General features: G+C 36.3%; 1 protein-coding gene across 1 annotated transcript; it reads right to left on the bottom strand.

Moving 5' to 3' along the window:
• Window positions 1-469: 469 nt before the first annotated feature.
• On the bottom strand, window positions 470-2,506 carry LOC121985005 (fatty-acid-binding protein 1-like). Its single transcript, XM_042538273.1, has 4 exons — window positions 2,094-2,506; window positions 1,764-2,010; window positions 1,580-1,671; window positions 470-782 (listed from the first exon to the last, which is right to left on the bottom strand). Exons 1-4 carry the CDS (start codon window positions 2,464-2,466, stop codon window positions 631-633), a joined length of 864 nt encoding a protein of 287 aa, XP_042394207.1. The 5' UTR covers window positions 2,467-2,506; the 3' UTR covers window positions 470-630.
• Between the last annotated feature and the right edge of the window lie 10,328 nt (window positions 2,507-12,834).

Genomic DNA, 12,834 nt, shown 5'->3' on the forward strand with positions numbered 1-12,834 from the left:
CGAAATATATTTTGTCGTTGATCCATTGCTAATTGCATATAGTGACATATTAGCGACGGAATAAGTTCATCACTAAATACTGATTTTTTTTTTAGTGAGACTTAAATGATTAAAGGAACATTTATGTATTTTTATTCTTTATAGATAATCTAACTTTTTTTAACCAATCTAGAAAAAGTTTGATTGTTGTTGTTGTATAGATAATACAACTATTTTACAAATGTCAAAGAAGTAATTCACTATTACTCCACTTGTGATGTGTCTTGCAAAATCAACTTGTGTTAACCATGCAATATGGCTAAGAAGCTTGTTTCAAACAAGTTGATGCTTGTTTTCGTTCAATTTGGGACATGCCAAGAACAAGAATGTGGAGCTAGCACATCTGAAGATTCATTATCAAGCCGTTGCAATCTTCACCAAACCGCCTCTTGGAATGGATTCTCTTCTAAATTTCAAAATTCAATTTGGCATGAAAGATGAAAACAACTAAGTTAACTATGAAGTAGACATGAATCGGGTATCTCCAATTGCCTACAAGCAATTCCTTGTAAAGCTTACAATAGTAAATAAAAGATAGAGTATCAATCAGATCTCTTCTAGATTTACATACAAGATCTAGTAGAAACAATATCAACGATCAGATCTCTCATGGAGCATGGAAATCAAACGAGACTTGACTTCTTCTCGAGCATCCTTGTCGAAAGCATCTGGGCCAAAATGCGCATCGAACATAGCTTTGCACAAGAGCTTGCTTGGGATTTTCCCCACTTCTTTTCCATTAACTAATTAAAGATATAAGTATGATAATAACACAAGAAATACTTGTAATTTCCATGGTAATTCATCTAAATAACAAAAGCAACATACTGAATATCTTAGATGCGGTAGATTGGCGTACTTGCTCCTATTGGGCAAATAAACTATAGCTAATTAATTGTTTAATAATGACTTTAAGAGGTGTTTAAAGGAATGAAAGTAATTAAGAAAGAGAAGAAAATTTTCTTAAATATGTGGGTTACTAAGGGTTTCCACAATGGTGAGTTTTAAGGAATATTATAACTACTTCTATATGTTAAAATCATTGTTGGGGGGTGCGTGGCATTGAACGCGTTCAATGCCTTTCTGCCTTTCTTTATAAATAAAAAAATAATTCACCTTGTATTACAAAATTTTAAAATTAAAAATTAAAATTTTAAATTTTAAAAACTTAAAAATTTAAAATCAACAAATGAAATTGCATGGTCCTATGGATCCATACTTTTTAAAATGTATTTATTTAATATAATATAATTTTAAAATTATTGAGTGAACTGTGAGACTTATAAATAATAAGTGTTAATGTTAAAAGGAACGTAATAAAAGAGATATGTTGTTATAATAAATATGTGATAGTGGATCTTATATTTTTTATGAGGCGATGTATGTTATAATGGGAATAAGTTGTGGATGCACAAATCTCAATTATTTCGTAAAACCGTGGCAGAGGAATGCAGGCAAAAGAATTTCCATAGTTTATTAGGATGATTTATCAGCCAATGAAAGGAAAGAATCAGTGACAATTGAATTGAAAATAACTTACATCGTACTTGAAGAACATGACCATGGTCCCTTGATACTTCCAGAAAAGATTCCTTTGTGATCTTATAGTCGTCTCTAAGCAAAGAAGTAAACCTGTGAAAGTGACGAGGGACGATTAATTGAATCGTTCTTTCAGGTTCTCAAAGAGAATGTTTATGTTCAGTTGGAGATGATCGAGCTCATACCTTTGTAGCAACTCTTTGGAGTCGGATCCACTAATCTTCCGGAGGCTTTCCCCCACGTATTTCTGAAATTCATTACGTAGAGATCTCATGCTCAGATTATTACGAGCTTTCTTAAATATAATCGTGATGCGTAGATCCTGATCGAGTATATCGGCAATGAAATCTTTATTTACTTTCAGTTCAGAAGCTGAAAAGGAACCGTATTTCTTGCTCAATCGTTTAACATCGAAACCGTCAGCATAAACACCTGCAAGGATTGCAGGATCATGGAACGATGAATAACTCTGCTCTGATTAATTGTTTGTTTGAAGAATAGTAAAGTAGGCATACCAAAGACGTATCTTATGGATCCGAAGTTAAAATACGGTCTCCAGAGCCGCGTTCCGACACTCAAGAGCCGCTTCTCGCCCTCGATAACCATCGGAAACTCGACATTGCTCTTCGGATCAACATACATCGCCGGCCGCTGGGGGCCTCCGTCGAGGGAGACGGAGGCAGCCCAGAGATGGGAAGCGTCGTCGTCGTTGCAAGGCTTGCGGAGGGCGGCCGCGCTTTGCTTGAGGGAGGCGGAGAGGGTTAGGCCTGCTCCGGCTGCGACGGCCGCTGCAGCTGTGATGGTCACCGCGACGCGGCGGAAGGAAAGTCCATCAGGCGGCGGCTTCTCCGGCGGAGGAAATGGGAAGGGGAAACGGAGAGAGCCCATAGCCGGCGGCCGTAGGAGCAAGGAAGCCCAATAAACGTGTGGAAGTCGGAGTGGAATACGGGAAAGTTAAAGCTGGGAATACGTGCATTGGAAGAAATATAAGATCCATGGATGAAGTTTGCATATTGGTATCATTGTTTATTAGAAGAAAAACAAAATTGAAAGGGCGTTCTCATATACAACTGCATAGTAATACTATTTTAAGTAAGTTAAAATAATTTATACAATTATATAACTATATTACATATAATTTGTCTTAGAGTAAATCATATCTTTGTACAATTAACGTGGTCTTCTTTCTTCTCCTAAAACTAAAAAGCACATGAAAAAGTTGTTCACATGTATTCCGATCAAAATGAAGAAGCCACGGGTTAATAAACTCACTGACGGGCGTGTGCTCTGGAGACACTAGATGAAGAAGATGAAGAAATCCAAGATGCACTCAAAAAGGTTAGACCGGTCGAGAGATGAATTCTAGGGCCACTTCGTCACTCAAGTTAGGATTTTCTTAAGGAGGTATATTGAAGGACGAAGATAGTGCAAAAGGGTAGAACCTGGTAGAGTTGAAGAGAATTCAGAATCCCTTGTCATTACCATTATGAGTGTCTATATAATTGTCATGAGAGCATCTCTACGTAGACCAAAATATCATCATAATAAGAGCAAGTGAGGGGATCAGATCCGATAGTCGTTGGTTGCCTCCCCATTCATCCAGCGCCACATGCCAGTAAGGGGAGCATCTAGGGGACCAGATCATAAAATCTCGTAACTACTTCTCCATTCTTAGGATACCATGCGTCTTGAAATATTCACAGTCCTTATCAGCGAGCCCGTGTAGGGCATAGGCCTATTTTGAGGGTGAAAAAAGGTGGCGTCGATGTGGAGTGACCTTGAGACCGATACTGAGAGATGGTGTTGGCAACTGGATTGAGACAGAGATGATGTTGATGATTAAAACTAAGATTGAGAGATGGTGTTGGCGACTGGGGAAAAGACAGAGATGATGTCGCCAATTAAAGCTGAGATTGAGAGATAATGTTGGGACTCAGGGCTAAGTCAAGGTAGATGTCAGGATTGGAAGTTGAGACTGAGAAATGATGCCTGGGACTAGGACCAAGATAAAGATGATGTCGGGGATTGAAGTCGAAACTGAGAGATGGTGTTGGGACCTAAGACTAAGTCAGGATAGATGTCGACATTTGGGTTGGTATGATAGGGCCTAAGTCTTACTTGGGTTATATCCGGTCTTCTTTGGGTCATACCTAACACTCCTTGATTTGACTGACAACTTAGCATGACTATCAACCTATGAGACATGTGGGGGATGAAGAAAATCGTCGTATCACAAGTCTCCCTTTCAAATTTGAGGTGTTCGTATTTGACAAAGGCAGTTGGCTGAGGCTTATTCGTCGAGAAGAGAAAACCTCACATTCATAGATGTGATACATGTGATCGTGTATCACGCTAATGATTGGCACCCTATACTATTGCATTAATGGGTGATGTGTGATATCCACCTAGAGCCGTGGGAGCGCATTACAATTTTAAATGCAATGGAGTGCGACAATGTTACTACTGATGCAACCTTAGATTCGATAGTGGGGGTGCGTTGGCGCCTATTTAATCTTTTTATCCTATGACAACGTTTAAACTGTCTCTAAGATTGATGTGCCGCCTCATAACCTAGCACTATTGTGCCTTAATGGTGAAGATAGGGTTACAATCATGACCATTTAGCTAAGTGATCCAACGATTGGGAAGAAATCTCGACATTCAACCGTTAGGTAAATTGACATGACAGCTCAGCTGTCAAGGTATATTAGGTTACTCCAAATCTACACAATGTTTATTCGCTTCCTTTTGCCTTCATGTCTTTATCTTCGCCTCCCGTAACATTGTAAGTTTGTGGCTCTTTCATCATCTTCTTTTTGACCTTTTCCATCTTCTCTCCTTCTTTCTTGAGCCATGACCACCGATGACCTCTTAGATAAGTGGTATGAGTCCCATCGAACTATATATACTAAGGGTGTAGATCAACAACTCTGACATACCTTCAATATCCCTTCTAACCATGAAATTAGCATTTTAATGCCAGATTAACAACCACACAAGACACATCCAGGATATATTATGTGCTTTTTCAGCAAATGGCCTTAGGTTTCACTTCCATCCCTTTTTTCAAGACTTGGCCCACTATTTTGAACTTCCTTTGTCACAATTAATCCCCAACTCTTATCATTTAATCTGCATTACAATCATCATTTTTTGACTATATCAAATTCCCCTTAACCCTACCATCTTCCACTACCTTTTTACCTCAGACAAATAGAGTCTGGGGATCTTTTACTTTGCAACTAGGATAGGGTGCAACTTCTTGGGCGAGTATCCCTCTCAAAAAGTTATTTTATCTTTATCAAGTCACCTCAGCCATATATGTTGACAACGCCCTGGCTAGATAATCTACTAGATCTGCCACTGTTGGACGACTACAAGTCAGAACCAGTGTATTTGGATATGATAAAGATTGTATCTGAGCTAAAGTTCAATGACAACCGTTTAGCAGAGAACGAAGCCCTACTTCACCTGGCTGGACTAAGCCCAAATGTAATGGTGCTGGATGATTGCTTAAGTAAGGTTCTTTTTTTAGTTAACTTTCCCTTGTAACTGACTAACTTTTCTTATTTTTATAGGTTAAATCATGTATAACACATCAATAAGCAAGAAATTAAATTGGGATTTGAATTCTACGAATAACATATGGGCCCCATCAGATGTGACTGAAGGATCATCTAAACTGTCAATACCTCATTCTCCCCTTGGGGATGAGTCTATAGCTACAACAACTTTGGGTGGGATTGCTGAGATCTCGATAACTATAACTGAGACTGAGGTTTCTGTCACCATAATTCTAGTTCTTGCTATAATTGAGATGTGGGCTCCAATTATCAATCTGATAGAGCCTCCCGAGACAACTGGACCTGAAACAGAGGTTTGGGCGAAGACTCAATCTAGGCAGGCTCATGCTATTCCATTCCTTATTTCAGCAGAGAAATGACAGAAAGTTATTATATTTGGGAGGTGTTCTAAAGACAATTACCTTTAATATTGTATTATTTATTTGATAAATAAAATTTGTCATTTGAGTGTGCATCTTATATGCATGTGATTCGATCTTAAATTCAATTAATGAACTCTACAATATAATGCATAGCATGAGAGAAATTATGTTGAATCATAATTAGTGAATATCTTATCATGTATAATTATTTACGTATTGAAACTTTCCTAGTCGATGAATTGATGAGATTGGATATCTTTAATTCTGTGAGACTAGCATATGTTATATTCCTTGATTTATCCAAGCATCTAATCTTCACTGGCTAGAAACATTGGGATATTGAAAGTTATGGATAACTAGTTCATTAGAAGTGATCTGCTATGAGACTTCATATAATTCTTTATATGTCCATGAAGATCTCATTGCAAATCAAGTGTAAATTTCCATAAACTTAAGGTATTCAAGTCATCTTGGTCATGAAGGTTTATACTTTGACATCTTAGTAGGGTGTCTTCTAGGAGGTGTATATATAGGATGATTGGATATAAATCGATATATCCGAATATATTTGAATAGCTTACAGAGGATTCACCACTCTTTTTTAAAAGGAGACGTATACTTTATGACCTATTGTCAAAATTATTATTCATGAGTCTTTGGCCAAAGGATACACTTCAAGAAGATGGTCTTCTTGGACATATATTTTTGAGTAATTTGAATTCATAGAATAAAGAACTATAACTTAGGATAAGTGTGATGTAGTCAACCTAATAGGGATTGACACATAGACCATGTCCTAAACTAAGTAGATATAAGATGAGTACAAAAAACAGAGACACTGGAAAACTATAACTGCTGAAGGGTTCAAAAGATATTTTGAAATCAATTGTGATTTTTTGGTTAATTGGTGGTCATGATGTATTACTAAGTGTCCCTCATGATCAATTCATAATTAATGATTAATTATGGATGACCAACATAATCGGGAACCTATTGGGTCACACACACTACGAGTACATGTTAAAGATCTAAGAGTAAGATAAAAAATAAGATTCTCAAAGAGAGAAAGAGATTAAGTTTGGTTGGATCAAACAAAAGACAAGTATGGAAAGTATTTGTCAAGATGGAAGTGCTAATGGGCCATACCTATTGTAGGAAAGTTGGGCCTACTCATGAGACATGAGTTTGGTTTTGGTTCACACCTCTTGTAGGTGAATTATGCCAACACATATGATGTGAGTTTATGCTTAGGCTTGGACTTGGATTTTGACTTTCTCCTCAAGTCTTAATGAAAGGGTATATAAATACCTCTCCATAGAACAAGAGATAACTAATCCATTCTAGGGTTTTCCTCCTCTTGTGCTTGTGCCGCCACCCACCTCAAGGAGTCGCAACCCACCTTCAAGAACCGCCGCCCAACAGCAACTCCAGCCTATTACTTGGCAGACAGTCCCTTGTGCAGCTGACTTACTTGCTTAGCCGACCCTTCCTTCTTCCACTGTTCAAATTTTTGGTCAGATTTTCTAGTGTTACCATCGACTACAAGTTTGTGTCTCCGGCTTCCTCTTCTCTTCTCTTGTGTCATCGCCTCAATTTGTCTAGTACCAAACGGAGAGACAATTTGTGGCTTATAAAATTGTCTTGAAGACTACTTGGCATGGATACCGATAGAGTCAAATCTTGTAAGGTTTGCTAATTGATGCATTTTCTTCTAAGCATCATAAGAAAGGTATAACATTGAAATGACTCTTTTGATCTATGTCTTCACATATATGATCTTGTCAATTTGAAATACATGTAATAAATTTTAGAAACTCATTTTCTCTTTCGTTGTGTGTTTTATCATAAAACAAACACTCTACATCTTGAAAACCCCCAACAAAATCAATGAGGCCAATCCTCTAAGAAGTGGAGACTAGCTCAGTCTTTTGGAGAAACTATCTCGGCACCAACACCGATAAGAGGCTATCCTCCTGAAACAACTACCCAGGAAAGGACTGGTGTTAGAATGTATACTAAAAGCCTAGCTTTTTATATAAACATTTATTTTGAAATGAGAATCACATTGGTCAAATGTTTGTATTTAGTTAAATGCAATTGTCCATTTAATTTATATTGTAGATAACATAGTGTGTGGTGTCACACAAAAGATCATATTATCAGTTCCTTATAGATTATAAATAGAAGCTCACAACCAAGATGGATTGAGACAAACCATTGGAATGATTGTAGTGTAATTTGGTACTAATTTATCTTGACTATAAAATTACACTAGTACAATATATGTGTATAGAGCAGGACCATTTGAGGTTGCTCCTTTTATACTGACTGCATAAAATAACAGAACCTTTGTTATTATAGATGTGCGTACTCTTAATCCCGATATAATAACAAAAACATGTACTTAGTATTTATTTCTTTAATTTATCAAAGGTGAGATTTATTCGTTAAATCAATAGGCCCGATAAGTTGAGCAGTAATATTATTTATATAATGTGTTGTTAATTATAAAAGGAATCTGTGTCCTATTTATTAGGATGATGATGCCCCCTTGAGGAGCTCATAGGGATTGCCATATAAACTCTGCAGGTGGACTTAGTTCCGACATGACAATGAAGTTGAGTGGTACTACTCTTGGAGCTAGATGTTAATTAAGTGAGTTATCAGTAACTCATTTAATTAATGGGCATTCAATATCTAAAACATAGGGAGATTAACGCACTCATGATAAGAAGGAGCCCACAATATAATATGAGATTGATGCGGTAGTTCAATAATAACTCTTTAGTGGTATGAATTATTATTGATGAACTTGAATTGGATGTTCGGGTCGAACATAGGAAGCTTAAGCTCATCAGGAGGCCAAAACCAATTCCTCCTCTAGGCCCTTGTTGTAGCCTCTTTGTCTAAAGCCTCGCATCCACCCAAGTCATCCTTATGGCCGTCCACATCCTTGCTTGGTGCCCAAGCAAGGGGTCGGCCACCCCTTGCTTGGTGCCCAAGCAAGGGGCCGGCCAAGATGGGTTTAAAAGTGGGTTTTTAATTTTTAAATCTTTCTTTTTGTAGCCATCTACAATGTTTTAAAAGAGAGATTTTAAATTTTAAAAACTTTCCTTTTTTGAAGTCATCCACATGGTTTTAAAAGAGAGTTCTAAATTTAAAAAAATCTTTCCTTTTGTAGTCATCTACAATTCTACAATGTGCAATAGATTAACTCTGTGGTTGCAGACATCCTGATTCCAACTATTATAGCCCTATTGTGTTTGTGTGTAATTTATGTTGGAATGTATACTAAAAGTCTAGCTTTTGTATAAACATTTATTTAGAAATAAAAGAATCACATTGGTCAATATCTATATTTATTTGTAGTTGTTTAATTAATTTATATTGTAGATAACATGGTGTGTGGTGTCACACACAGAAGATCGTGTTATCAGTTCTTTATAAATTATAAACAGTAGCTCATGACTGAAATGAAAAGGAACAAACCATTGGAATAGTCGTAGTGTAATTAAGTATTATTTTATCTTGACTGATAAATTACACTAGTAACCTCTGAGTGTATTGAGCAGGACCATTTAAGGTAAATTCTTTTTATACTGATTTAATAAAAGAACAAGACCTTAGTTATTATGGAAGTGTGTGCTCTTAATCCTAATATAATAACAAGCACATATATTTAGTATTTATTTCTTTGACTTATCAAAGGGTGAGATTTAGCTCGATAAATCAATAGGCCCGATAAGTTGGGAATTGATATTACTTATAGTGTGTGTTGTTGATTATAGAAGGAAACTGTGTCCTAGTAATCTTGGTTGATAATGTCCCCAAGAGGAACTCATAAGGATTATCATGTTAAATCCTGTAGGTGGACTTAGTCCGACATGACGATAAGGTTGAGTGGTACTACTCTTGGACTAAGACATTAATTAAAATGAGTTGTCAGTAACTCATGTTAATTAGTGGGCATCTGACATCTTAAACACAGGGAGACTAACACACTCATAATTAGAATGAGCTCAAAATATAATTTGAGATTGGCGCGGTAGTTCAATAATAATTCTTTAGTGAAATGAATTATTATTGATGAAATTAAGTTGGGTGTTCGGGGCGAACACGGGAAGCTTAATTTCATCGGAAGACCAAAACCAATTCCTCCTCTCGGTCCTTATCATAGTCTCTTATTTATAAAGTATTAAACCCACCCTTACCCACCTTCTTACCCATCCTAATGGGGCCAGCCAAGCAAGCTTGGAACCCAAGCTTGGGTCGGGTAAAGAAAAAAGGATGAGCCAAATAGAGGGGGTCGGCCAATGCTTGGAGCCCAAGCATGGTGTGGCCGGCCCTAAGCAAAATAAAAGGATTTTTATTTTAAAATTTTTCTTATGTGTATTTCATGGTTTTAAAAGAAAGTTTAAAATTTAAATCTTTCCTTTTATAGCTTTCTACAAAAGATTAAGAAGAGATTCGATATCTTTCCTTATTTGTAGATTGATAGGAAGATTTTAATTTTGATAAAACTTTCTTTTTTTGTAACCATGTTCATGATTTAAAAAGAGAGTTTTAAAATTAAATATTTTTTTTATAAGTTTCTACAAAAGATTAAGAAAATATTAGATATCTTTAGATTGTAAGCAGATTTTAATTTTAAAGATAACTTTCCTTTTTGGAAATCATCCACATGTTTTAATAGAGAAATTTTAATTTATATAATTCCTTTTATAACCAACCATGAAGTGAAAAATTGTTAGAGAAATTTTTATTTAAAATTTCTGGAAACAAATTAGGAAGTTTTAATTCTTGTGATTAAAATTTTCCTTGTTTGGAGTTTTAGAGTGGTCGGCCATATAGTTTAAGAAAAGGAATTTGATTTTAAATCAAATTAAATTTTCCTTTTCATGGCAAAGTAATAAGGAAGTTTTTATTTAAATTTTCCTTATTTGTCAAGACCAAGGATTATAAAAGAGGGGGTAGGGGTGCCTTTATGACTAATAACTCTATTCTATTCTTCTCTTCTCCTCTCTTCCTTGGTGTGGCCAGATTTCTTTTCTCCTCTTCCCCTATTCTTCCTCTTAAGTGGCCGGTGACATCATCCTCTTGAAGAAAGCTTGGTAGCCGGATTTTGCTTGGATAAGAAGGAGAGATAGGTGGCTTTGTTTCTAGCATCCCTTGGAGCTTGGTGGTGGTGGCCGAACCTCACATCTCTTGGAGTTTTTGTGGTGGCCGAAACTAGCTTGGAGAAGAAGGAGATTGGGTGGTTCTCGTCTCGGTAGATCGTCGTCCACACGATGTCCGAGATAAGAAGAGGAATACGGTAGAAGATCAAGAGGTTATTGCATACAAAGAAAGGTATAACTAGTAATTATTTTCCGCATCATGCTAGTTTTTTTTCTTTGTATGAATTCCAAACACAAGAGGCATATAATTCTAGGTTTCGAATTTGTGATTCGATTTCGTGTATTTTTTTTTTTGTTTTTTGAATTTGTGATTCGATTGTTCTTTTTGGTTATACCTAATGTTATTTTAGGAAATTAAATATTAAATTTCCATAAAAGATTTTGTCGAGGCAGTGGTGGATGATTCCATACCCAAGAAGGCCTAGTGCCTCGCCATGTTTGACTTGGGAGCCGATTTTAGAAATAAATATTTAATCAACTTTGTAACATAGGTCAGACTTGGATCAATAATGTTAAGTTCCGCTTGCGATCTAAGTCTAAACCATTAAGAACAGATAAGTTAAATTTGGAATCAATAATATTAAGTTTCGTTTGCGATTCCTAATTTAATTTCTAAAGAACACAATAGGTTGTTTAGGAAAGGTTCGACACTTGTACAAAATTTTTATACAGTGGAACCGGTACGATCTTCCTAGGACCAACCAACAATTTGGACCCTCGGGCATGTCGAGGGAATTTTATGTATGTGCATGATTGTAATTATTAATTACATCAGGAGTTGTATTAGTTTTAGGATTTTACATTCTGTTCGATCTAGATTACATGTATATTCCCTTGTGGAATATAGGATCGATAAATGTAAAATTTTATTTTTATCGTGGATCGTATCCTTACGAGGCATGGTGCTAAATGAGGACCAGAGGTGCAGCGGAAAAGGAAGCAAGATAGACGCAATGACATGACCCGTTGGCGCCGGCAGCTAGGGTTGGAGGCACAAGGAGGACAACTATGGATAAGGCCATAATTGTTGGAAAATTATTTTTCATATTTATTACCTTTTATGCTGTTTATATGTGTTGTGTGTGTGTGTATATTAAAATTCCTAGTTTTAAATAACTAAGTGGGAGAGGAATTATTTAAATTTCACGGTCTCCATTACTAGTTTGTAAGTGATGCATTCAAACTTGCGCGTTGGCTTTGATTGCCTTCCTCCACATCGGATGAGTTTGTTTGCAGATCACTAGATCAAACTCCCTTTATGGATGATTATAGGAAATTATTTAGGTTTGTGTGATCTTCTCCATCTGAAAGGGCACAATTCTATTTAATGGACTAAGTATCAAGTAATGGTATACACTTAGGTGCATTTAATAGTATCCTCCCCATCGGAGTAACTGCTATTATTTGTGTGACCGAAAAAAAATCAACTATTAATTTCATTTGTCATAAAGTTAGGTTGACAAGATAATAAAATTAATGGGTAAAACCCCCTCTTACAAATATTTGAATTTGTATATGTCCACACTATCGTGGCATACAAAATTCACAGTGTTTTAAGGTGTTGGTGAATTTAAATGATATTGTTTAAGGAATCAATATTATTTTAAATTCTAAAGTTTTGACCAAATATTTTGTGATTCTTAGGATTTCAAATGGCTTTCAATCCTCTTGCTGTTATATTGAAAGAAAACAAACTTACTGGTCCCAATTACATTGATTGGAAATGAAACTTGGACATTGTCTTAACTGCTGAAGGTTACAAGTTCATACTTTTTGAGATCTATCCAAGCCTGCCTAATAGCGATTCTAGTGAAGAGGAGATTAAGTATCATAAGAAATGGGTCATGGCAGATGAGATGGCGAGGTGTTACATTTTGGCTTCTATGTCAAATGTGCTGCAACATCAACATCAGGCCATGCCTACCACTTATAACATGATGCGCAATCTCAATGAACTCTTCGAACACCAGAATCGGGCTGCTAGGAAAGAGGCTATGAGAAACTTGATGACGACCACCATGACTGAGGGGACACCCGTAAGGGATCATATCCTCAAAATGATGGCTCTTTTAATGAGATGGAAGTCCTTAGAGCAGAAATCGATGGGGAAACCTAGGTCGATATCATTCTCCA

Source organism: Zingiber officinale, chromosome 1B (genome assembly GCF_018446385.1).
Source record: "Zingiber officinale cultivar Zhangliang chromosome 1B, Zo_v1.1, whole genome shotgun sequence".
Lineage (NCBI taxonomy): Eukaryota > Viridiplantae > Streptophyta > Magnoliopsida > Zingiberales > Zingiberaceae > Zingiber > Zingiber officinale.